Genomic DNA, 27,474 nt, shown 5'->3' on the forward strand with positions numbered 1-27,474 from the left:
GCTGGATCTCAGGCACTGAGCAGTCATTCGGCGATCGGACAACAGGAGGCAAGGTAGGAGACCTTCCTCGTGTCTAACAGCTGTTCGGGAAGACCAGTGGTCTTCAACCTGCGGACCTCCAGATGTTGCAAAACTACAACTCCCAGCATGCCCGGACAGCCGTTGGCTGTCCGGGCATGCTGGGTGTTGTAGTTTTACAACAACTGGAGGGCCGCAGGTTGAAGACCACTGTCCTATACTTTACATTGCACGGATCCCTCAACATACAATGGTTTCAACAAATGATGGTCCATTTGGAACGGATTACCATCGTATGTTGAGGGACCACTGTATAATTAAAGGGAAAATGACAGGCTGTTACTCGCACTAGACGAGTGAACAGGAGAGGGTGAACAGGAGAAAAATGATGTTACACTTATTAAAATCAGTCCGGGCATTTTCTAGATATTGCCCCCATTGCTAGTATGCAAAGTCAGTCTTGTGCACAACAGAGGCGGAGCCGGTTTGCCGAGCTTCCCTGCCTCCATCCTGTATGCTGTGCTATGCCCATCTTCTGCATATTTATAATTCTTTGCCAATTCTTGTATATTGTAGCGTGTAAACATATATTTGTGTGGTGCCCATTAGTGTTGCTCGCGAATATTCGCAATTCGAATATTATTCGCGAATTCCGCGAATATAGCGCTATATATTCGTAATTACGAATATTCGTTTTTGGTTTTTTTCACAGTACACATCACAGTGATCACCCCTCTCTGCTTCCAGCTTGTGTGGTGTAAAGAAGGCTCTAATACTACTGTGTGAGACTGGCGTGCGAATTTTCGCATATGCGAACATTTGCATATGCTAATTTTCGCATATGCGAATTTTCGCTTATGTTAATTTTAGTATATGTTAATTTTCGCATATGTAAATTTTCGCATACGCAAATTTTTCGCATTTGCGAACATAAAACGAGAATATTACGAATATGCGAATATTCGCGAATATATGACGAATATTCGCGAATTCGAATATGGCCTATGCCGATCAACACTAGTGCCCATCTCTTCAGTGCAAAAACTAGACTATGTTGATATTCCTGTATAGAGTGGGTGCTGGGTGAGGTTGGGAACAGTGCACATTCTGTCATATAGAGGTCAGACCGGGGCATATAGGGGGAGATGTATCAAAACATTTGCAGAGGAAAAGCCCTTTGCAAAATGAAAGAAGCGATTTGATTGGTTGCTATGGACAACTGCACCACTCTTCCTCCGAACAGGTTGTGATAACTCTCCTTTATAATCCTGTTTATTTTAGTATATCTGTCATGTTTTATGTAAATAAAGCCGTTGGCACAGACAAAGTGTATATATATACATGGCATACCTTTATAGAAGCTGTTCTGGACTTTTTTTTACTACAAAATACCCACTTTTATGGGGGCTCGGAATGTCAAGGAGGCCCGACCGGAGGCCCACTGTGTCCCTGAGTCGCAGCACCTCTCCCGTGACGTCACTCTTGCTCTCTGCAGAGCATACCCATTGAGTTTAGCAGTTTGACAGACGTGTTTTTTAATTATGATAAGTGCCATCTTTTTTTCTTGAGCCCCTACCCTTCAAAATGGCTGTGCCCGTCCTTACTTTTATGGTCTGCATGTATTGTACTGTTGATAAGTCCTATACCATGGCTATATATTACAGTATATATCTTTACTTATGGCTGCACTGGCCCACCAGCGTATTGGTAAGGTTTGTTTATTGAGGACATGCTCTATTGGGGTATGTTCACACTACGTAATTCCCACGGAATTCCACGATCGGAATTACGCGCTGTGAACATGGGTCTTCCGCGAGACCCGTTCACACTGAGCAATTTCCACTGCTGAAAATGTTCAGTGCAAATATAGACCATGTTTATTCTTTGCGCGGAAATCCGCAAGCACTGCATAGCCGTCAATGGTGATGGCGCAGTGCCGCGCGGTCGTACCCCCAAAGTATTTCAGCGGCAGCCGCCAGAATGGAATCAGTGTGAATGGGTCTTCCGCGAGACCCGTTCACACTGAACAATTTCCGCTGCGGAAATTGTTCAGCGCAAAGAAAGAACATGTTTATTCTTTGCATGGAAGTCCGTGAGCACTGCATAGCCGTCAATGGTGATGGCGCAGTGCCGCGCGGTCCTACTGCCGAAGTATTTCGGCGGCAGCCGACAGATTGGAATCTCCGCTCGCGGAAATCTGCAAGCGGGGATTCCTTTCCCAATCCGTAGTGTGAACATACTCTTAATCAGAATTATTTTCCTTTGTAGGTCACATTTTTCAATAGTAAAGCAATCACACATCCCTTCTCCTCCATCGAACATATTTCTACTGTGAGCGGACCTATAAAATGGGTACTCTGCTGCTCTGCGTTTGGAACAAACTGTTCCGAACGCTGGAGCCAGGAGCTTGTGACATCATAGACCCGCCCCTCATGACGTCATGCCCTGCAAGTCTATGGGAGGGGGCGTGACGATAGACTTGCATTGAGGTGGCGGGGCGGCTCCAGCATTCAGAACAGTTTATTCCAAACATTGATCAGTGGAGTACCCCTTTAAGCTTTAACAGTTGTCAGATTATGCCAATGCCAATGTGTGTGTGTGTTCTAAAGTCCTTGTCCTAATGTGTTCTTCACAAAGATATTAAAGTGTACATAAGCATTGTGAATTTTCTAAGTATATATAGGTAAAGGGCTCTGTGTCATGAGACCAGGACAGCCCCTGATCATGTGACACACAGGGGGTCTGAATACTCAGACCCTGACCGATCTTTTAAATCACTATGACATATTGAAATAAAATTTTGTTTTAACAATAAAATCAGTCACTTTATACTAGTATATGGGCCTACTGACCTCTAGAGGAAACCTTAAGAATTACAGTTAAAAAATCTCTTACACTGCAGCGGCCAGCTGCAAGACAATTTGCAGAATTTGGTGCATATTCTTTACTGTGGATATTTAGCGCATGTTTAAAAAAAAAGTCATCAAAATGTGCTTAAAATCTGAAGTTGCTGGTTTTACTGCATTACTATGCCTACTGCAATACTACGCATTTCATAGCAAAATCTGCAACAATAATTCAATGGGGAAGTCAAAATCCACAGCAAACACACAATGAAGTCACAATAAGAGTCTCTGGTTCTCCCATAGAGTTGCATGGAAGGGGCGTGACGACCACCACTCAGGGCAGGAGACCCCCGCGATCAGACACTAATCCCCTATCCTGTGGATAAGAAGTTTAGGACTGGAGTTCCTTTTAAACCCATCAACTGTAAAAGGGGTACTCCGGTGGAAAACTTTTTTTTTTTTTTAAATCAACTGATGCCAGAAAGTTAAAATAGATTTATAAATTACTTTTATTTAAAAAAATCTTAATCCTTCCAGTACTTATTAGCTGCTGAATACTACAGAGGAAATACTTTTCTTTTTGGAACACAGAGCACTCTGCTGACATCACGAGCACAGTGCTCTCTGCTGACATCTCTGTCCATTTTTAGAACTGTCCAGAGTAGAAGAAAATCCCCATAGCAAACATATGCTGCTCTGGACAGTTCCTAAAATGGACAGCAGAGGTCAGCAGAGAGCACTGTGCTCGTGATGTCAGCAGAGAGCTCTGTGTGCCAAAAAGAAATGAATTTCCTCTGTAGTATTCAGCAGCTAGTAAGTACTAGAAGAATTAAGATTTTTAATAGAAGTAATTTACAAATCTGTTTTAACTTTCTGGCACCAGTTGATTAAAAAAAAAAAAAAGTTTTCAACCGGAGTACCCCTTTAACACCACTAAAAAACATTTTTCTCTCGAAGCCTACAATGAGGCAATAGCTAAGGAAGCCTTAGATGTCCGTAAAGATGTGATAGCAGAGAAGACACCGACACCATGTGCATCTTATCTCCATGTCTGTCTATAAAGATCACAGGTATCAGTGATCTAACAAGCTGTCACCATTCATAAATAAGCATTTTTTGCATTTTTGTTTTTTTCCTCCTCGGAGGCATAATTCTTTTATTTTTCCATCCACAGACTCATATGAGGCTTATTTTGTGCATGACCAATTGTACTATGTAATGCTACCTTTTATTTTACCATAAAATAAACTGCGAAAACAAAAACTCTTTGTGGGTTGAACTTATAGAGAAAATGCAATTTTTAAGGGCTTTTACACTAATCTATATTCTATGGATCAGGACGATTACAGAGATACCGAATTGAGTTTTTTAAAATGTTATTACTGCTAACTCCTTAACGACGAAGGACGTATATTCACGTCCTCCGCCAGCTCCCGCGATATGCCGCGGGGTCACGCGGTGCCCCGCGTCATATCGGGTCGGTCCCGGCGACCATGAACGGCCGGGACCCGCAGCTAATACAGGACATCACTGATCACGGTGATGCCCTGTATTAACCCTTCAGACGCGGCGATCAAAGCTGACCGCAGCGTCTGAAGTGAAAGTGAAACTATCCCGGCTTCTCAGTCGGGCTGTTCAGGACCACCATGGTGAAATTGCGGCGTCCCGAACAGCTTACAGGACACCAGGAGGGACCTTACCTGCCTCCTCGGTGTCCGATCGGCGAATGACTGCTCCGTGCCTGAGATCCAGGCAGGAGCATTCAAGCGCCGATTACACTGAACACAGGCGTGTTAATACATACCAGTGATCAGCATAGGAGATCAGTGTGTGCAGTGTTATAGGTCCCTATGGGACCTATAACACTGCAAAAAAAAAAAAAAAGGGAAATAAAAGTGTTAATAAAGATCATTTAACCCCTTCCCTAATAAAAGTTTGAATCACTCCCCTTTTCCCAATAAAAAAATAAAACAGTGTAAATAAAAATATATGGTATCGCCGCGTGCGTAAATGTCCGAACTATAAAAATATATCATTAATTAAACCGCACGGTCAATGGCGTACACGTAAAAAAATTCCAAAGTACAAAACAGCGCATTTTTGGTCACTTTTTATACCATTAAAAAATGAATAAAAAGTGATCAAAATGTCCGATCAAAACAAAAATCATACCAATAAAAACTTCAGATCATGGCGCAAAAAATTAGTCCTCATACCGCCCTGTACGTGGAAAAATAAAAAAGTTACAGGGGTCAGAAGATGACATTTTTAAACATATAAATTTTCCTGCATGTAGTTATGATTTTTTCCAGAAGTACGACAAAATCAAACCTATATAAGTAGGGGATCATTTTAACCGTATGGACCTACAGAATAATAAGGTGTAATTTTTACCAAAATATGCACTGCGTAGAAACGGAAGCCTCCAAAAGTTACAAAATGGCATTTTTTCTTCGATTTTGTCGCACAATTATTTTTTTTTCCGTTTCGCCGTGGATTTTTGGGTAAAATGACTAATGTCACTGCAAAGAAGAATTGGTGACACAAAAAATAAGCCATAATATGGATTTTTTGGTGGAAAATTGAAAGGGTTATGATTTTTAAAAGGTAAGGAGGAAAAAACAAAAATGTAAAAACTCAAAAACCTTGCGTCCTTAAGGGGTTAAAAAATAAAAACTTAAAAATATGTTTAAAGGGGTACTCCACTGCTCAGCGTTTGGAACAAAATATTCAGAATGCTTAGAGGCGGCGGCAGAAGCTCGTGACGTCGTAGCTCCGCCCCTCATGACATCACGCCCTGCCCCCTCAATGCAAGTCTATGGGAGGGGATGTGACAGCTGTCACGCCACCTCCCATAGGCTTGCATTGAGGGGGCTGATTCTAACAGGGTGCGGCGTGCAAGATTGCGGGGGTCCCCAGCGGCGGGAGCCCCGCGATCAGGCATCTTATCCCCTATCCTTTGGATAGGGGATAAGATTTCTTAGCGCCGGAGTACCCCTTTAACAAGTTCCTGTCAGGCAGAACATGCATTATGCATATCAAATAATCCCCCCCGACATTATTTATGGCATGATCTGGTAACACTGGTGGGATTTATCATTGTCTTTAGAGCTGTTTTTGTGCGTATATTTGTGTCACATTTGGTGCTGCGCAGAATCTCAGGTGCCTTTTTGCACCTTTTTGGTTCACAATTTTTTTGTAAAGTGTGTACAGACCAGCTGTTAAAGTTAATCTTTTGCAGTGGTAATTAATTTATCAACAGACTTTTTTTTTACAAAAAAAAAAGTAGCACATTTTTGTGCAAACACCTCTAAAAAGTCTCAAAAATACACCAGCCCAGACTTAGTTTAGCTTTTTGGTGTATGTGTAGCAAAGTCAGGCACTTTTGCGCAGCAGGATCCAAAAGTCACAAAATTTTGAAAAAACAAAAAAAATCAGGGAAATTCCAGGAAATGCATACCTGCATAAAATGTATCAAATGCCCTGCAACCATTTAAAGGGGTTATCCACCATAAGGTTATTTTAGTACTTACCTGCTGGATTTCATTCTCAAACTACACATCCCATATAGTTCCATATTTGTAAGTGTAGGGTCACTTTCCTCCCTCCTACACATCAGCCACCCCACCCATTCAAAAGACCGTTTTCTAACCAGGGTGCCTCCAGCTGTTTGCAAAATTATCTCCCTCCCACTCTCGACACACTGCAACCTGGTAAAACCTGAGTAATTTTGTATGCTGCAAAAAAATTATATTGGGGTGAAAATCACAGAATTGCGAGACCACCATGAAACACAGGTACAGACACTATATTAGGAATTACACTAACTTTACAGCCCCTGTAGCATAGTCAAGTAAAAAAAAATCCTGGAATACCCCTTTAATAAAGTTAGAGCACCTCTCTGACATTATAGAAGAGGGGATTTCGTATAAAAATACTCAGGGGAGTGTGGGGACTTAACAGTAAATATATAAAGCAGTGGAAGTGAAGACGTTTTTAAAGGGGTACTCTGCTGCTAGATGTCTTATCCCCTATTCAAAGGATATGAGATAAGATGTATGATCGTGGGGGTCCCGCTGTTAAGGCCCCCCGCTATCTCACGCAGAACTGAGTTCTAAACAAATGCTGGGTTCCTGCTGCAGTGGTCGTGACACCAGGCCCCCTCCATTCATGTCTATGTCGGCCCATAGCCCCATAGACATGAATTGAGGGGGCGTGGTGTGACATTACAAGGTGCGTGTTTGTGACATCACTATCACGGCCTCCGGCTCCGAACGTTCTGAACAAAATGTTCAGAACGCTGGAGCACCGGAGTACCCCTTTAACATTCAGTACATGTGGCTACCAGCACTTGTGAAAAGGCTATGTAATGAGAGCGGACAGCGGTGGGTCCCATGGAGGGCAGTGGGCCAAGAAAATATCCCGGTAGGGGGCACAATCTTACCTCCAGGCACCGCACTCATCATTGACCCCCCCCCGTGAATGCCTTATCTGGCAGATATAGTCTTCTTCGAAATTCTGTTACAGCAGAGTTCCTATTGATTTCAATGGGACTCTGCCGCACCATGCATATGGTGAAATTACCGCAGCGGATACATCTGCTACGAAAGTTCCAATTTCTGCCTCTGCAGAAGGAATTGAAATGTCAATTCTTTTTGCAGAATCTGCTCAAAAATGCATTGCCGTCTATGGAGACAGCAGACTTCTGAGCGGTCCTAGTACCGCCATGTTCTACCAGCACCCGCTCTGTGCACATACACAGCATTAGAGTTTGGAGGGTGAGCCCTTAAATAGTACCTGTCACCAAATTAAACTTTTAATATATTGTTTCTTATGTAATTATAAGACACTTTGCTATTTACTTGCTGTTAAAATTCTCAACCTTTATAAGTTTTTAATGTGACTGAAAAAACGGCCACTAGGTGGCTCTGTTATGTTTCCTGCCACAAGTCAAGCAGTTAGTTTGGTCTCCTCCCATCCTGGCAGGAGACTAAACTCAGGATGTGTGTGCAGGGCATGGTGAGGCACAACTCTCTCAGGCTTCAGTGATGTCACGCCTGCTGAGGAACGCCCACTTTCTCCTGCCGGGAGCTCACATAATGGTATGATACACAGCTTTTTAAAGCTCAGAATTATTTTTTACGTGCAGGAGGAGAGTTAGGAAAAGGTAGGGAATATAATCTGAGTTCATTTAGAAAATATGGTTTGACGACAGGTACTCTTTAAGGAAAAAAAAAGGTTTGTGATTACATATTGGTGCAAATATTATAACAAAGTAAGCAGCATATAATAAAAAGAGACCCGTAATGTGAGGTATTTACTGCTAATATATTTATAAAAAGCTCCAGTTCATATCTATAAATAAAGTTCATCATAAAATAAAAGAACAATTTCCTGACTGACATTAAGAATCCTCTTCCTTCTCTTTAGGAGTAAGAACATCCAGGTCCTCTTTCTCCTCATTACACTCTGTGGCGTTGACATGAACCAATATCGGTCGGGACAGAATCTTGAGCGCTTCGAGGTAACTCGGGGGCGGAGTCTGTGTGTTCTCCAGGGGACGGGACAAAACCCGCAGTGCGTGCATGTAGCTGGGCGGAGGGGTGATGGTGTTATTCAGTCGGAAACCATGAGGAGCCAGCAAAGCATTCACTTCTGTTACCGGGACAAAAACATAAGAAAAGAACATTAAAAATATAAATAAAAAATAGAACGTGAGGGGGAACCATGGCTGTCATAGTAACTAACAGTGTAGGGACCCATCTTCGTGAGGTTGGCCAGATGGGCTCACAAAACTATACTAAATATAGCAGTTGTTTCCATATGTGCATTTGCTTTTGCATCACAGCCACATGGAAAAATTAAAGCGTACCTGTCAGATCCACCCCCCCCCCAAAAAAAAAAAAAACTGCATGTAATTTGTATCAACTAGGGATCGACCGATATCGTTTTTTAGGGCTGATACCGATAATCTGTAGAGGTTAGGGCCGATAGCTGATAACTTATACCTATATAAGTTATCGGCTATTTATCCCCCCGTGACGGACGGGCGCTTTAAATCAGTGAACTGCCGCGGCTTTTGCGGTGTCATAGACCGCCGCCACCCGCTTCTCTCCCCCTGCCTGTCCGGGGGTCCTCCTGAGTCCTACCCCCCCCCCCCCCCACCATGACCGCCCCCTACCTGGCTCCGGTGGCATCCTACTGAGCTGTCACTGTGCGCACTGACGGTGACGTCGCATCACTCGTCATTGCGCACAGCGCAGCAGGAGCCAAAAGTAGCGTGGACCCCGGCCCCCGGGAACAGGTAATTATAAAACCGGGGATGGGGGAGGCAATGGGGCCGGGGCGGTGCGGTGGGGGGTGCGACGCGGTGTGGTGGGGCGGGTCGGTGGGGGTTGGCCACGGTGGGGCATTATCGGCAAGGTAATTGCTGATACCTATAATGCCCAAAATTGTGATTATCGGACGATAATATCAGCCAAACCGATAATCGGTCGATCCCTAGTATCAACAACCTATATTTCTCTCAGAATTACCTTTAATGGACTAGCCATTATTTCTCAGTGAGGTTTCTATCCATGCAGAGGCAGGGGCGTGTCCCTCTCTTCTTCTCACTGTGATGACTCCTCCCCCTCCCTCCCTCTGCTCTGACTTTCAGAAGGCCCTAGACCTGCCTTGTCAGTCACTCATGGTGTCCATGACCACTGGACACTGCAAGACTGGTATGTATCCCAGGAGGCTGGGGGAACCCTAGTGGACAGTTTTTTGACTGTCTTCTTCAGTATGAAATACTGAAAGTTTTCTGATGAAAGCAATTGCTAAACATATTGTTTTTGCATGCTTTATAACATATCAAAAGTTACTGTATCTGACAGTGCCCATTTAAGTGGAATTGGTGCTTATTTGCTGCAGAAATTCAAAGTCCAATTGAATTCATGGGATTCCGGCAAAAGAATGGATATCTTTATTCTTCCCGTGGAAAGCTGGATAAATGGGGAAATTCCACAATGTGAACAGAGTCATGGAAAATCCTATGAAGTCAATGGGCGTCTGAATTGAAGGTGGAATCCATTTTAAATTATCTTCGTGTGAAATAGCCCTTAGAGAAGTGTTTGCCAAGAAGAGTGTCTCCAGCTGTTGCAAAACTACAACTCCTAGCATGCCCGGACAGCCAACGGCTGTCCGGGCATGCTGGGAGTTGTAGTTTTGCAACAGCCGGAAGCACCCTGGTTGGGAAACACTGCCTTAGGCTGTGAATTTTCTGCGTGGAATTCAGCCTAAATTTATTGCCAATTAACTTTAATGGGATTCTGCAAGGATATTCACACAGAAGAACTTCTGCAGCGGGCGTACCGTACGGAAAAATATAAGTTGGGTCTTATATTTTTCCGGACTTCGGCTGTGGAATCCCATTGAAATCAATGGAACTTGATTTCTGCCGTGTGGAATTCGTGCAGAATTTGCGTGGAATACATGCAAATTCCATGCTGAATCCTAATCCTTCTAGTACTTATCAGCGGCTGTATGCTCCACAGGAAGTTCTTTTCTTTTTGAATTTTTTTTTCAGTCTGACCACAGTGCTCTCTGCTGACACCTCTAATTTAGGAACTGTCTAAAGGTGAAGCAAATTACCCATAGCAAACCTATCCTGCTGTGGACAGTTCCTGACATGGAAAGCGGTGTCAGCAGAGAGCACTGTGGTCAGACAGAAAAGAAATGTAAAAAGAAATAAACTTCCTCTGTAGCACACAGTAGCTAATAAGTACTGGAAGGATTAAGATTTTTTTTAATAGAAGTAATTTAACAATCTGTTTAACTTTCTGGCACCAGTTGATTTAAAAAATAAATAAATAAATAAAGTTTTCCAGTGGAGTACCCCTTTAAGAACACTCTCGGCAGAATTTTTGTAGTGTAAACGGGGCAGAAGAGTGTTTTCTCACATTCAGGTTTTGAGATGGGTTTTGGAATGCAGAGGCTAGAATGGATTTAAAAAGAGATTATTTTCGTTGTACTAGCTCCATTTGTGATCCATTCCTGACTATGGCTTCAAAAAGCCAAAGGTGCAACACACACTTATTTTACATGGATTTTGGTACAGCATTGGGATCAACATAAAAACCATAAGGATTCCCCATCCTATTGTTTTCAATGGAAATCTGCTCCATAATTCATACTCTGAACTATGGCATGTCTTTTTTTCCATGGCAAAACTAGTCAGTGATATGTGAGATCCTTAATGGGGGTTAGCCTCACTGAATCGAAGGATCATGATGTCTCTTTTTCCATTATTTTGACAAGTAAAGCTTACCACTTGGATCCTGGATGATTCCTGGAGAAGATGGAGGACTATTGGTTTCCTGGACATTGACATCAGGGGGCTCCCTGTGATAAATGTTCCTCCGAGTCCCATGAGGCGGAAGGGATTTTTTACAGAAAAGGTAAAGCCTGTTCTTGTGAAAACATTGAGTGCAACATTTCCATGACTTGACTACCCGAATCCAGCAGAAAACCAGGATCATTATGACAGCGAGACATATGGTGAGCCAGACAAGCCAAGACTCCTCCATTCTGGGGACACAGAAACAGTACGGTAAAAGAGCACATCTATATAGTCAAGATGATTCCCTAACAACAAACGTCCCCGGCTGGAAGAGAAGTAACACTATACCCTTTTTACTCCCAGCTAAAAATGATGTAAGAACATAAGCCCATGGTGGTGGGGTGGTCCAATTGAGTACACTTACCATGGTAAAGCAACAGGAGTGTTAAAGAAGAACTGAGGCGTAGGACAAATTATCCCCTATCCAAAAGATATCCAAAAGGGTTCCTTTCAATAGGGGATTTAGTCCTTACGTTGCAGGACTTCTTTAAAGGGTACTCCGCTGCTCAGCGTTTGGAACAAACTGTTCCGAACGCTGGAGCTCGTGACGTCACGTCCCGCCCAATCATGATGTCACGCCCCGCCCCCTCAATGTAAGTCTATGGGTGGGGGCGTGGCGGCATGACATTATGAGGGGGCGGGGCTTGGACATCACAAGCTCCCGGCGCCGGCTCCAGCGTTCTGAACAATTTGTAGCAAACGCTGATCTCCTCTAGAGCAGTGATGTTTTGGGGCTGTCGCTGGGCAACACGGACTTTAAAATCCCTCCAAAGGTTTTCTATGGGGTTGAGATCTGGAGACTGGCTAGGCCACTCCAGGACCTTGAAATGCTTCTTTCGAAGCCACTCCTTTGTTGCCCGTGCGGTGTGTTTGGGATCATTGTCATGCTGAAAGACCCAGCCACGTTTCATCTTCAATGCCCTTGCTGATGGAAGGAGGTTTCCACGATACATGGCCCCATTCATTCTCTCCTTTACACAGATCAGTCGTCCTGGTCCCTTTGCTGAAAAACATCCCCAAAGCATGATGTTTCCACCCCCATTCTTTACAGTAGGTATGGTGTTCTTTGGATGCAACTCAGAATTCTTTTTCCTCCAAACACGACAAGTTGAGTTTTTATCAAAAAGTTCTACTTTGGTTTCATCTGATCATATGACATTCTCCCAATACTCTTCTGGATCATCCAAATGCTCTCTAGCAAACTTCAGATGGGCCCGGACAAGTACTGTCTTAAGCAGGGGGACATGTACTGTGTTAAGCAGGGGGACACGTCTGGCACTGCATGATTTGAGTCCCTGGCAGCGTAGTGTGTTACTGATGGTAGCCTTTGTTACTTTGGTCCCAGCTCACTGCAGGTCATTCACTAGGGCCCCCCGTGTGGTTCTGGGATTTTTGCTTACCGTTCTTGTGATCATTTTGACACCACAGAGTGAGATCTTGCATGGAGCCCCAGATCGAGGGAGATTATCAGTGGTCTTGTGTGTCTTCCATTTTCTAATAATTGCTCCCACAGTTGATTTTTTCACACCAAGCTGCTTGCCTATTGCAGATTCAGTCTTCTCAGCCTGATGCAGTTCTACAATTTTGTTTCTGGTGTCCTTCGACAGCTCTTTGGTCTTGACCATAGTGGAGTTTGCAGTGTGACTGTTTGAGGTTGTGGACAGGTGTCTTTTATACTGATTAGTTAAAACAGGTGCTATTAATACAGGTAACAAGTGGAGGACAGAGGAGACTCCTAAAGAAGAAGTTAAGGGTCTGTGAGAGCCAGAAATCTTGCTTGTTTGTAGGTGACCAAATACTTATTTTCCATGATAATTTGCAAATAAATTCTTTAACAATCAATGTGATTTTATGGATTTTTTTTCTCATTATGTCTCTCAGTTGAGGTATACCTATGATGAATAATACAGGCCTCTCATCTTTTTAAGTGGGAGAACTTGCACAATTGGTGGCTGCTTAAATACTTTTTTGCCCCAATGTATATTGCATCAGGTAGGTCTGTTTTAAATATTCTGTCTGTTTTAACTCTTTCATGATTTTTTCTAGAACTCTGCATCCTGTCCTTCCTCTGTTATTCCTGTTATTGGGTGTCCTTCATTGCCAATCTGACACTGCCAGCACTTATGGTACACACAAAGGTGAATACTATCATTCAGCTGTCATTTTATTTATACATTTTGGAGGAGGAATAACAGAGGAGTAGCACAAAGCATATTCTAGATGCTCCAGCATGATTATTACATAGGCAATACAGGTATTTACTAGACAACTAGTTCTTTTTCGGGAAGGGTCACACGTACAGTATTTGCATCGCATTTTGCTGCATATTTTCTGCTGCTGATTTTCCTATCCACTGAAGTCTATAGGTAGGAAAATCAGCATCTTAAAATATGTAGCAAAATACACTGCGAATGCTGTAAGTGTGACCCTATCTTTAAACACCTATCCTAGTGTCAGTCACTTATTAACACACAGATCCAACTTCCATAAAGTGTGAACTTTATGTAAACAAAAAGCATGATCCAGCATACACAGTGCTAAAAAATATCTTTATTAAAGTGCTGCTTAATACAGAATGCGTAGAAAACATACCAAGGACAACCCAGTAATACAAATGTGTTTCTGGTGCTATACTGCACCCTTAATGATGGCTATAGAAGCCATGTAGTATAGCACCAGAAACTCAGTTTTACTGGACTGCCGCTGGTATGTTTTGTTTTTAACAGCACTTTAATAATTTGTCGCTGGATTATGCCCTTTGTTGCCAAGTAACATTATGCCTTGTCCTGCATCTGCTTGTTTTCTTTTCAGCCTAGTTTTCTTGATTCTTAACAATTAATTCCTACTAATTTTCCTTATTTCAGTGCATTAAAATATTAGGGTGAAAACTAATGATAGATGCAACAAATATCTTACCGAGAGCGGTTACACTGCAGGTAGGTTGTCAAGCCAGATGGACATGTCTGAAGCGCATTGCTGTCACATTCCCAGAGAGAGCTCCCATTCTCCAGACAATGAATAGTCACAGGCTCCACAGATGACCGGACTTTGTTTAGTGGCGAGAAAACAGGTGACTGCGGCGTACAGCCCATCTAGAGAGCAGAAAAGATCACAGGCATGGAATGGAATTATAGATTGTTTCATGATCAGTTCATTTAAAAGGGGTTATCCAGGTATAAACAGAGCTGATTTCTATCAAAAAAACAGCACCACACCTGTCCTCAGGTTATGTGTTGTATTACATCTTGGCTTCAATGACTTCAGGAGCACTGTGCAGAAATAGTATACACAACCTGAGGATAAGAGCGGTTCTGTTTTGAAACAAAATCGTCTCTAATCCTGGATCACTCCTTTAAAGGAAAAGTATCATGAAAAAAAAATTATCCCCTATCCGAAGGACCGAGCGCTAGGCCCCCCGCGATCTCCTGTTTGGGGCCCCGTATCTCTAGCACAGGAGCGTGTCACGACCCCCACCCGAAACGGAGGTCGCCACGCCCCCTCTACGGGAGAGCCAAAGATTGACGAATGGCTCTGCCATAGAGCTATATGGAGGGTGCATGGCAGTCCTATCTTTGGGCGGGGGCCGTGAAGTACAGCTGTGAAGGAGAACTGGGGCTCTAAAGAGGAAATAGTCAGGGGGCCCGAGCGCTCAGACCCCCCGCGATCTAAAACTGATCCCCTATCCTTCGGAACGAGCATAATTTTTTTTTTATGATTCTTGTCCTTTAACAATCCCCATCATATTTCCTAAGCTGACCATACACCATAGACCAGTGTATCCCAACCAGAGTGCTCCCAGCAGTTGCAGCCTTTTGCTGTCCGGCCATGCTGGGAGTTATAGTTTTACAACAGATGAATTATTTATAGAAACATAGAATTTGTCGGCAGATAAGAATCATTTGGCCCATCAAGTCTGCCCAATAATCTGAATCCTATAAATAGTCCCTGGCCCTATCTTATATGAAGGATAGCCTTATGTTTATCCCATGCAGGCTTAACTCCTTAATGAGGCAGGATGTATATTTACGTCCTGCGCAGGCTCCCGCAATATAATGCAGGGTGACACGGTGACTCTGCATCATATCGGGTCTGTCCCGGCGGCCATCAACGGCCGGGACCTGCGGCTAATACCGAACATCACCAATCGCGGTGATGCCTGGTATTAACCCTTCAGATGCGGCGATCAAAGTTGATCACGTGTCTAAAGTGAAAGTGAAATGGTGCTGTTCAGGACTGCCGCGGTGAAATTGCAGCGTCCTGAACAGTTTGCAGGAGGCAAGGAGGATCCCTACCTGCCTCCTCGCTGTCCGATCGCCTAATGACTGCTCCGTGCCTGAGATCCAGGCAGGAGCAGTCGAGCGGCGATACCACTGACCAATGCCATGCTATTGCATGGCAGTGATCAGTGTAGGAAATCAGTGTGTGCAGTGTTATAGTGCCCTTTGGGGGCTATAACATTGCAAAAAAAAAAAAAAAAAGAGGGAAAATAAAGAGTTAATAAATGTGAGTTAACTCCTTCCCTAATAAAAGTCTGAATCACCCCCATTTTCCAATAAATAAAAAAAACAATAAATATAAACATATGTGGTATCGCCGTGTGCGTAAATGTCCGAACTATAGAAATATATTGTTAATTAAACTGCACGATCAATGGCGTATGCACAAAAAATTCCAAAGTCCAAAATAGCGTATTTTTGGCCACTTTTTATAACATAAAAAAATTTAAAGCAATCAAAAAGTCCCATCAAAAGAAAAATGGTACCGATAAAAACGAATAACATTTTTGAAAAGTAGGTTTTTCTAAAATCTAAAACTTTTTTTTTTGTGTGGTGTGACTCCTTCACTGTTCTTATATTAAATCACACTGATTGGTGATCACTAGATCCCAAGCTTTCGCCTACAGTAACATCATATACCAAATCCCCATTTGTGAATACCAAATCCAAAATGGCCTCCCTCCGGCTCCTCAACCACTTGTTGTAGAGATAATCCCAGTAGGGAATTTAGAATATCTGTACTCCTGGCAGAACTAGCTATATTGGTTTTCCAGTTTATATCCGGAAGATTGAAGTCTCCCATAATGATAACTTCTCCTTTCATTGTCATTTTAGATATTTCCTCAACTAGTAGATCATCTAATTCTTTATCTTGGTCAGGTGGTCTATATATATCACACCTACACAAAACTGTAAGGTAACCCAAACTGACTGTATGTTGGCCTCACTAACGTGTATTAGATTAGATTTTATGCTATCCTTCACATACAGGGCCATTCCTCCTCCTTTCTTGCCTTCTCTGTCTCTTCTGTACAAAGAGTACCCTGGTATGGTTATGTCCCAGTCAGGTACGCTTTAACAAAATTTCAGAGTTTTCCTCTTTTGTCAGAAAGCTAGACCATAACAAATATACACACTACGGCATGTCCTACAAATGTTGTCATTCAGCTTTCCAAGACTCCTGAATGACAGACCTACCAAATGAGACTTCCTCTTCATCCAGAAGGCTTGAACTGACATTAAAATATAGAAAAATGAACTGATAAAAAGACTTATTCTCAAGATTTCTCTATAAAAATCTCTAAAAACCAAGAGATTTTACCTGCTGACAGAGCAGAGGAGCTTCAGTTTTCTTGATGTTGTCAAAACACACAGGACTCCATCTGTCACCTGTAAAGGCCTCTACATGTCCATCACAAGACGTGCGGCCCCTGGACAGTCTCCATGAGTTCACATCTGCAGGGGGTTAAACAGGTAAAAATTATACCAGTTACCAGTTTCCCCATCAATCTCCCCCAAATATCATTGTCTTAGAAATCAGTTCACCGAGTAAACGACATAAACATCGTGTCTATAGGTCATACATATAAACTATCACACACTGTATACAGACTGTATTCAACTGAAGATGTTAAATGTTACATAATAAAAAGTAAATTAAAGGGGTATTCCAGGCAAAAACATTTTTTTATATATTAACTGGCTCCAGAAAGTTAAACAGATTTGTAAATTACTTCTATTAAAAAATCTTAATCCTTTCCTTATGAGCTTCTGAAGTTAAGGTTGTTCTTTTCTGTCTACGTGCTCTCTGCTGACATCTCTGTTTGTCTCGGGAAACGCCCAGTTTAGAAGAGGTTTGCTATGGGGATTTGCTTCTAAACTGGGCGCTTCCTGAGACAGGTGTCATCAGAGAGCACTTAGACAGAAAAGAACAACCTTAACTTCAGAAGCTCATAAGTACTGAAAGGATTAAGATTTTTTTAATAGAAGTAATTTACAAATCTGTTTAACTTTCTGGAGCCAGTTAATATATATAAAAAAGTTTTTGGCTGGAATACCCCTTTAAGACACAGAGGCATATAGTGACTTTAGAGAGCTTAAAATCAGTTCCATTCATCTAAGTGGGGTCGTGTCTGCAGCAGGCGTATAGATTTCTGCAGTTTCTGCATTCAGACGCATGGCAGTGACAGAAGATTGTGCAACAAATTTCTTTATACACACTGACCAACATCATTGAATGACTAAGGCGTACACATGTACATAGGTCATTACATGATGTATAGTATATTCTCCACATACTTTATATGGCTGCCTGTGGCGAGAGAGGGGAGGACTGCGGGATCCTGCATAAATTTACTTGCTGATGGACTACTTCAGATTAACATTCTTATGATTATATATATAAGCTATATATAAGCTATTTGGCCGCCAAATTGTGAGCTAAGTACCTCACTTTTTCATTTTTTACATTTTTGCACTATAGCTATATAGCATTTCATGTTTTATCTGTATCTTTGTGCTAGCAGTGTGCTGCTGTAATCTCCTGTTGCTGTATATTTAGCATAGCAGCGTGCACCTGTATGCCAGGTTCATATAGTAGTTTGAGATCAGTAGTGGTGGCTAACTTATGCTTGTTTGTGTTATACATACGGGGGAGTGGCTACCCCCATGTTGCTCTTGCACGTGTGTATACTCTATTAGGTGTGTATAAGGTGCTAGGACATCGCAGACCTTGCAATGCCTGTTTAACTGATTGCACAGAGGTATATTCACAGTGTAGCGTCTGTCCCGATGAGGTCACCTTACCATGGTGGGATGGTCAAAGCTATTTGGCTGCCAAATTGTGAGCTAAGTACCTCACTTTTTCATTTTTTACATTTTTGCACTATAGCAGTATAGCATTTCATGTTTTATCTGTATCTTTGTGCTAGCAGTGTGCTGCTGTAATCTCCTGTTGCTGTATATTTAGCATAGCAGCGTGCACCTGTATGCCAGGTTCATATAGTAGTTTGAGATCAGTAGTGGTGGCTAACTTATGCTTGTTTGTGTTATACATACGGGGGAGTGGCTACCCCCATGTTGGCTCTTGCACGTGTGTATACTCTATTAGGTGTGTATAAGGTGCTAGGACATCGCAGACCTTGCAATGCCTGTTTAACTGATTGCACAGAGGTATATTCACAGTGTAGGGTCTGTCCCGATAAGGTCACCTTACCATGGTGGGATGGTCCAAGCTATTTGGCTGCCAAATTGTGAGCTAAGTACCTCACTTTTTCATTTTTTACATTTTTTGCACTATAGCTGTATAGCATTTCATGTTTTATTTGTATCTTTGTGCTAGCAGTGTGCTGCTGTATTTTCCTGTTGCTATATATATATATATATATATATATATATATATATATATATATTTTACACACACATGTATGTATATATATATATATATATATATATATATATATATATATATTCTTTATTTGTGTTTATAATTGTTTCTAGATTTTTTGCTATGAACAAACCAAAAAATGTCTTCTGACTACAGAAGGACAATTCACATCTTCCCCAATGACATATGCTGGGTTGATAGTATATACAGTATGATTCATACCCCAGTAATATTAGAAGTCAAAGGGCACATGATGACTATTATAGTGAGCAACTAATCCCGCATGTATCAATGAGGCCACTGACCTCTATACACGGCACATGTTCTCTCTTTGTCATTTACAGCATATGATGCTATTATCTAACACTAATTATTAGACATACTATGATAAAAGACATAATGGTAAAAATAAGTTTTTTAGTAATTTCCTTCATGTAACAATTTAGGGAGACATTTATCAAGGTACTTAGAGCCTTTTTTTGCTTACAAAAGTCACACAAAAAGTTGCACATGCGTCTAAGCACTTTTTTGTGCGACTTTGTGGGTAAGCAAAAAGTTACAAACAGCCTTACCTGAGCAAATTTCAGTTTTCACTTAACAGTGGACAGGTATTTATGATGTGCAAAAGTCGCACGTAGGCAAAAAAAAGTCACAAACCCCAGTCAAAAAGTCGCAAGTCTGCTCCAGGTCTTACCTGGAGTACAAAACTCCCTTATGTGAGCAAAGTAAAAAAGTCATCTCCGCTCATCTCTCCTCCTAATGACCCCCCCCCGCCGCCACTCATCTCTCCTCCCCCCCCACCGCTCATCTCTCCCCCTCCGCTGCTGCTCATCTCTCCTCCCCCCCCCCTCTGCCGCCCATCTCTCCCTCGCCGCCGCCCCTCATCTCTCCTCCCTCCCCCCGCCTCTCATCTCTCCTGCGGGGGAGAGATGAGCGGTGGCGGCGGGGGGAGAGATGGGCCGCAGCGGCGGGGGAGAGATGGGCGGCAGCGGCGGGAGAGGAGAGATGAGCGGCAGCGGCGGGGGAGGAGAGATGAGCAGCAGCAGCAGGGGAGAGATGGGCGGCAGCAGCGGGGGAGAGATGAGCGGCGGGGGAGAGATGGGCGGCAGCGGCGGCGGGGGAGAGATGGGCGGCAGCGGCGGCGGGGGAGAGATGGGCGGCAGCGGCGGGGGAGAGATGGGCGGCAGCGGCGGGGGAGAGATGGGCGGCAGCGGCGGGGGAGTGATGGGCGGTGGGGGAGAGATGGGCGGTGGCGGTGGGGGAGAGAGATGAGCGGCGGCGGGGGAGAGATGGGCGGCAGTGGCGGAGGAGGGATGAGCTCAGAAATATGTAACTACAGTGTAATTTCATATTTCCCGGCCTGGGCTGTGATTGGCTGGTCAGTCATCGGCCACCCTCCCGCAACTACCAACCATTGCAACTAGCTATCCTCACTGAAAGGGCATGCTGGGAGTTGTAGTCCTGTAACAGCTCAGGTAGATGGCTGGTGGGAGATGTGGAGAACGGAGGGGGACATGAGCGGAGGGGGGGGGGGGGTGAGAGCGGCAGGGGACATGAGCGGAGGGGGGGAGATGAGGGACTGGGGCAGCGGAATCCCAGAAATACTAAACTACACTGTAATTTCCTATTTCCCGGGCGGTGCCCAGACCAACCGGCACCGCCCCCAGGAAATATGAAATTACAGTGTAGTTTCATATTCCTGGGAGCTGGCCGACTCCGCAACCCCGCCACCCGCCCGCAACTACCACCGGCCCGCAACTACCACCGGCCTGCTAGCCATTGCGACTACAATTCCCAGCATTTCCTCACTGTTAGGGCATGCTGGAAGTTGTAGTCTTTTTAGCCAAACAACAAAACGGCAAAACAATATGTGCCGTATGTAGGTCCCGGGGGTACCGATATATAGCCAAAAACAAAGAGACCCACAATACTAATATTATTTCAAAAAGTATAACAATCTTTATTAGACAATAAAAAACAACCAATTTAAAAATAGTAAAAGGCAGAGGATGACCTTACGCAGGAGACAACAAGTGCCAGTGGACCTGGTATGGGCAATGTAGGCATTCAGTCAAGAACATACATAATGTAAGATTGGCACAGCTGCATACTTATGATATCGTAACAATAGATATAATATCTAACATACATTGATGTAACATAGGGAGCAGCAATGCAATATAACAAACATAAATAGGGACCCAAGATGGGTAATACCTAAAAAGACTACCTGTCATATACCCAAAGGCCAGGAACACCAAGCACCAACACCCCAACGGGGTGCCTCCAGCTGTTGCTAAACTACAACTCCCATGACGGGAGTTGTAGTTTAGAAACAGTGAGACTCCAGCTGTTGCTAAATTACAAGTTATATCTTTCCCAGACAGCCTTTGGCTGAAATGATGGGAGTTGTGGTTTAGCAACAGCTGGAGGCTCCCTGTTTGGAAATGCTGAATTATGAGCGTTTTCTCTAAGGGAGGGCACCATAAATGTACTAACCAATTTTCTGTGTTTTTTTTTCTTCACATTTCCGATCCATGTATGCAGAGGACTTCTTCAGAGCCGGTGGACCACGTCGATGACCAGCGTATTTTTTGTTTAAAATTAATAAATGGTTAACGAGAACTTGTGGCGGAGTGTTTTTTGGAATAAAGGTTTTTTTAAAAGGGTTTTTATTTGTTTGTTTGTTTTTTACTTTACAGGCTTAGTAGTGGAAGCTGTCTGATAGACTGAATCTATTGCTAAGCAGGGCGTTAGCCACAAAAACAGCTAGCGCTAACCCCCAGTATAAGAAGTATAAATGTCATGAGCGTATGAAAAGCACAAATGCCATGAGCCTATGAAAAGTAAACCACCACAAGCGTGAAAATAGTATAAAGGCCACGAGCGAATGAATAGTATGAATACTATGAGCATAAGAATAGTATAAATGCCATAAATGTGTGAATAGTATAAATACTAAGAGCATATGGACAGTATAAATGCTATAAGAGTATGAACCATATACCTGCCCTGAGCGTATATTATAAGTGCCATGAACGTGTGAAAAGTATAAAAAACGCCACAAGCGTGTGAACAGTATAAATGTCATGAGCGTATCAACAGTATAAACACTATGAGCGTATAAACAGTATAAATGCCATGAGCGTATGCACAATGAAAGCCACGAGCGTATAACAGTAAGGATGCCATGAGCGTATTAACAGTATAAATGTCATGAGCGTGTGCATGATATGAATGCCATGGGCGTATCAACAGGATAGCTGCCATGAGCGTATAAACAGTATAGACATCAAGCGTGTATGAACAGCATAAATGCCATGAGGGCATGAACATAAACGCTATGACATAATACAGTAAAAGCTACAAAACAAAAAACTTTATCACCTACACATTATGAACCGCTATCACGTGTACCTATTGTAAACTCAACACCTATACCCACTGAAAATGCAATCAAAGATTACACACTACAAATGCTATAAAACACATATGCACTGATCAAAACAGACGTATAATTACTAATGCAAAGAACGTATGCACCCAAAATTCTATGAACGTATACGCACTGCAGACACTATAATGTGTCTACCAAGGTATATGCACTGTAAACACTATGACGTATGAAGACTAAATTAAATGAACGTTTAAGCACTGTATATGCTACCATGAAAATGTATACACCTTATAAATGCTATGAGAGCTATGCAACGTATAGATAAATGCATATAAATATAAGTGTTTGTACTGCAACTAGATATATATGATACCGCATCCACCACATATAACACAATAACCGTATGAACTGCATATAACATTATGCGTATGTACTAGGGATCGAACGATTATCGGCACGGCATATTCACGTTTTTTGCCGTTATCGGTATCGGCTTCTAACCTGCCGATAATGCGCACGAATCGCGGGACTTCAGTCCCGGCCCTGAACTTCAGGCCGGGACTGAAGTCCTACGATTCGTGCGCACATCTTGTTTTGCCGTGCGGAGCAATCTAGTTTAGATTAACCCTTTCCAAATACGACACCCAACGGGACAATTGCCTGACAGCATGTTGGAGCGGGAGCTGTCAGCTGTCCCGCTCCTCCACTCCCTCACCTTTCTCACGCTGCTTCATTCTTGCAGTGGGAGTGAGAGCCGCGGGGATGCCATCCACGGCAGGCCGGCGGGGATGCCATCCATAGCGCCGGCGCCCGGAGATCACGTCCCCAGAGCTCTCACTCACAGTACAAGAACGTAGCAGCGTGTGAGAAAGGTGAGCACTGCTCGAGCGCTGTATGGATGGACGGGCAAATTATAAGTGACGGGGGCAAAGATAAGTGAGGGGCACACTTCAGGGGGGGTATTATATGTGAGGAACACAGGACATGGGGCATTATATGGGGGGGGGTCACAGCACAGGGGGTATTTTATATGAGGGGCACATGACAGGGGGGGGGGATTATATGGGGGGGGCACATGACAGCCCCCCCATGTCATGTGCCCATATAAAGCCCCCCTGACTTATAATACCCTCTGTGCTGTGCCCCTCACATATAATGCACCATGTCCTGTGCCCCTCACATATAATGCTCCCTGAGAGGGCAGGACAGGGGGGCATTATACGTGAGGGGCACAGGACATGGGGCATTATATGTGAGGGGCACAGGACAGGGGGTATTATATGTCAGGCGGGCATTATATGGGCACATGACAGGGGGGGGGCTGTCATGTGCCCCCACATATAATCCCTCCTGTCATGTGCCCCTCATATATAATACCCCCTGTCCTGTGACCCCCCCCCCATATAATGCCCCATGTCCTGTGTTCCTCACATCTAATGCCCCTGTCATGTGTCCCCACATATAATGCCCCCCTGTCATGTGCCCCCACATATAATGCCCCCTGACATGTGCCCCTCATATATAATGCCCCATTTCCTGTGCCCCTCACATATAATGCCCCCTGTTCTCCCCCTCAGGGGGCATTATATGTGAGGGGCACAAGACAGGGGGTATTATAAGTCAGGGGGGCATTATACAGGCAGGGGGAGAGAAGCGGGTGGCGGCGGCGGTCTCTGGCACCGCAAAAGCCGCTGCAGTTCATTGATTTCAAGCACCTGCTTTAAATCAATGATCTGCAGCAGCTTCGGAGGGGGGGGGGGGGGGGCTGTTAGAAATAGCCGATAATTTATACCGGAATATCGGTATATGTTATCGGCTATCGGCCTTAAAGGGGTATTCAGGCAAAAACTTTTTTTTATATATCAACTGGCTCCAGAAACTTAAAAAGATTTGTAAATTACTTCTATTAAAAAATCTTAATCCTTCCAATAGTTATTAGCTTCTGAAGTTTTCTGTCTAACTGCTCAATGATGATGTCACGTCCCGGGAGCTGTGCATGATGGGAAAATATCTCCATAGGAGCTGCACAGCTCCCGGGATGCGAGTCATCAGAAAGCAGTTAGACAGAAAACAACAACTCAACTTCAGAAGCTAATAACTATTGGAAGGATTAAAATTTTTCATAGAAGTAATTTACAAATCTGTTTAACTTTCCGGAGCCAGGTGATATATAAGAAAAAGTTTTGGCCTAGAATACCCCTTTAACCTCCACAGATTATCGGTATCGGCCCTAAAAAAATCGATATCGGTCGATCCCTAGTATGTACTGTATACAACACTATAACTGTACACCCTGCATGTAACACTATGAGCGTGTGTACTGTATCAGGGGTGTGGAAATTCTATAAAAAACTACTTGTCCACGGGACTAAAACGGAGAAAAATCTACTTGTCCCTCATGAAAATCCACTTGTCCGGACCAATTTTCGCTTTTATAATCTCGTTTTTTCCTCCTTGCCTTATAATAGCCATAACTAACTACTATGATACCTTTTAATTTTTCCATAACATATTCTCCGAAACAAAAACAAAAAATATATTGGTGAAGTAAAATTGAAATATTATAAGATAGTTTTGCAATTTTGGTGGTTTTCTTTTCTACGCCATTTACCTTGTGGTTAAGCTAACATGTGATTTTGGTACTTTAGGCCGGTCTGATTACAGCAATACCAGATTTGTATAGATTCTGTCATATTTTACTATTTATTGCCATTTTCTGACCCCTGTAGCTTTTTTTTTTTCGCATCCCAGGCTGTATGAAGGCTAATTTTTTGCGCCATAATCTGTTTTTGTATTGGTACCATTTTGGTATTGATCTGACTTTTTAATCGCTTTTAAACTTTTTTTTTTTGGGATATTTTATGCTGGCTATTAGCAGCAGCCCCCAGCTACAGGAATCAGCTGGGGGCTGCAGAGTATGGAGGGGGCACGAGTCCGGAGCCCGCTCCATACACCCTGAGCGCCGCCGTGCTTGGCAGGGGCTTTCAGGTCCAGCCCTGCTTGCCCGAAGCAGGGATAAGGGCCTGAAAAATTCTCCTGCCCAGCACTGCATGCTCCGGGCGTCGGGCGATAGGAATTTCACATCCCTGTGTATACAACACTGTAACTGTACGCACTGCATATAACACTATGAGCGTATGTACTGTATACAACACTATAACTGTACGCACTGCATATAACACTATGAGCGTATGTACTGTATACAACACTATAACTGTACGCACTGCATATAACACTATGAGCGTATGTACTGTATACAACACTATAACTGTACGCACTGCATATAACACTATGAGCATATGTACTGTATACAACACTATAACTGTACGCACTGCATATAACACTATGAGCGTATGTACTGTATGCAAAACTATAACTGTACGCACTGCATATAACACTATGAGCATATGTACTGTATACAACACTATAACTGTACGCACTGCGTATAACACTATGAGCGTATGTACTGTATACTAGGGATCGACCAATATCGTTTTTTTAGGGCCGATACTCTGTGGAGGTTAGGGCCGATAGCCGATAACTTATACCGATATTCCGGTATAAGTTAACGGCTATTTATTTATTAAATTAACACTAACCTACCCCCTTACGTGAAGGATAGGGTTTTTGTCTTAAGTCCCATGCAAGTATATAGGACTTCCAGTACCTAACTCCAAGCTCTGCTCGACATTACCTGGCGGTCAGTCTGGCCACACCCCATCTTACAAAGCCACACCCACCATTTAAGCCACATCCCTTTTAGTTTCTACCCTTTAGTGCATTGTTCCGGCTTGTAAGTCACGCCCACTTCCACAAAACAACGCCTCCTTCTATTTTCAGCCTAAAATCTCTTCATGACAACTCAGCCCCACTTGAGGATGGGATATGAGGACAGGATATGAGGATGAGGTATGAGGACAGGATATGAGGTCAGGATATGAGGTCAGGAAATGAGGTCAGGAAATGAGGTCAGGAAATGAGGTCAGGAAATGAGGTCAGGAAATGAGTTCGGCATAGGAGGACGGGATAGGAGGAAAGGGATATGAGGAAAGGGATATGAGGACCGGATATAAGGACAGGGATATGAGGACAAGATATGAGGATGTGATATGAGGAAAAGTACTTCCTCCTATGTTGCTTTTCCTCCCCCACAAGAATTAGGTAGGAAAAAACGGGCAACGCCGGGTCATTAGCTAATATATATATATATATATATATATATATATATATATCTTTAGAAACCATGTATATGTCAACCAACCATTTCATTCTTGCCATATAAATCTTTAGATATTGTTTTATGTGTTACGAATGGGCATACTTGATGTTGCGCTGTTGAGTTGCTTTTATTCCCTTTTGTTGTTAAAGTTCAACATAAAATACTTCAATAAAAACATCTGAAATTAAATTTGAGATTGAAACAAGTACCAATACAACTAGATAGGATTTTCCACAAAGGAATATTAAAGTTTATTTGGTTCTTAAAAAGAGAAAAAAATATATGATAAATAAATATGAAGAAATTTAGGACAAAAAGATTGTCTAAAATATAGGACAAAAAAATGTGCATTATGAATAGAAGTGTGAATTAATATGTGGCCCCATAAACATCTTAAGATGTTTAGTATTTCTGGCATTCACACATCTACAAATAATGGATTGTTTCAGAGGAACACTACTCAATATTCAGCACAGAGATGGTGTAATGGAGCACCCCAAATATGTTAACTCTGACCAACCATAATATTCAAACACTTGACAGGTAAAGTGAATAACACTGATAATGTCCTTACAATGGAACATGTGATTGGGAGTGGTGTATCACACAATATAAGCAAGTGGAAGGCCAAGTTCACATTATGGAATCTCTGTCAGCACTAGGACTGTGCAGAAATTGCTGTCCCCATAGACATAGACTGCAGAAAGAACGACCAAGATCATTATTTTGGCAGAGGAATTTCAGCGGTGAAAAGCAGAATTCTGGTGCAGCATAATCCCATTGACAAAGAAAGGACTCTGCTACACCAGGATTTCCAAGCGGAATTTCTAAGCGATATAACGCTCTGAAATTCCATAGTGTGAACCCAGCCTAAGCATTTGGACGACTTTGACAAGGGCTTAATTTTAACGTCTAGACAACTGGATTAGTGCATCTCCAAAACGGTCGGTCT

General features: G+C 43.0%; 1 protein-coding gene across 2 annotated transcripts in view; it reads right to left on the reverse strand.

Annotated features, from left to right (window-relative positions):
• Nucleotides 1-8,146: 8,146 nt before the first annotated feature.
• Nucleotides 8,147-27,474, reverse strand: part of LOC130368013 (scavenger receptor cysteine-rich type 1 protein M160-like) — a 47,188-nt gene continuing 27,860 nt past the window's right edge. For both annotated transcript variants that reach the window (XM_056571170.1, XM_056571171.1), the window contains exons 5-8: nucleotides 16,843-16,976; nucleotides 14,161-14,336; nucleotides 11,173-11,432; nucleotides 8,147-8,519 (exon numbers count right to left, since the gene is read on the reverse strand). In XM_056571170.1, coding sequence (XP_056427145.1) covers nucleotides 8,269-8,519; nucleotides 11,173-11,432; nucleotides 14,161-14,336; nucleotides 16,843-16,976 — 821 coding nt within the window. In that variant the 3' untranslated portion in view covers nucleotides 8,147-8,268. The remainder of the gene's footprint in view (nucleotides 8,520-11,172; nucleotides 11,433-14,160; nucleotides 14,337-16,842; nucleotides 16,977-27,474) is intronic.

Source organism: Hyla sarda, chromosome 4 (genome assembly GCF_029499605.1).
Source record: "Hyla sarda isolate aHylSar1 chromosome 4, aHylSar1.hap1, whole genome shotgun sequence".
Taxonomy (NCBI): Eukaryota; Metazoa; Chordata; class Amphibia; order Anura; family Hylidae; genus Hyla; species Hyla sarda.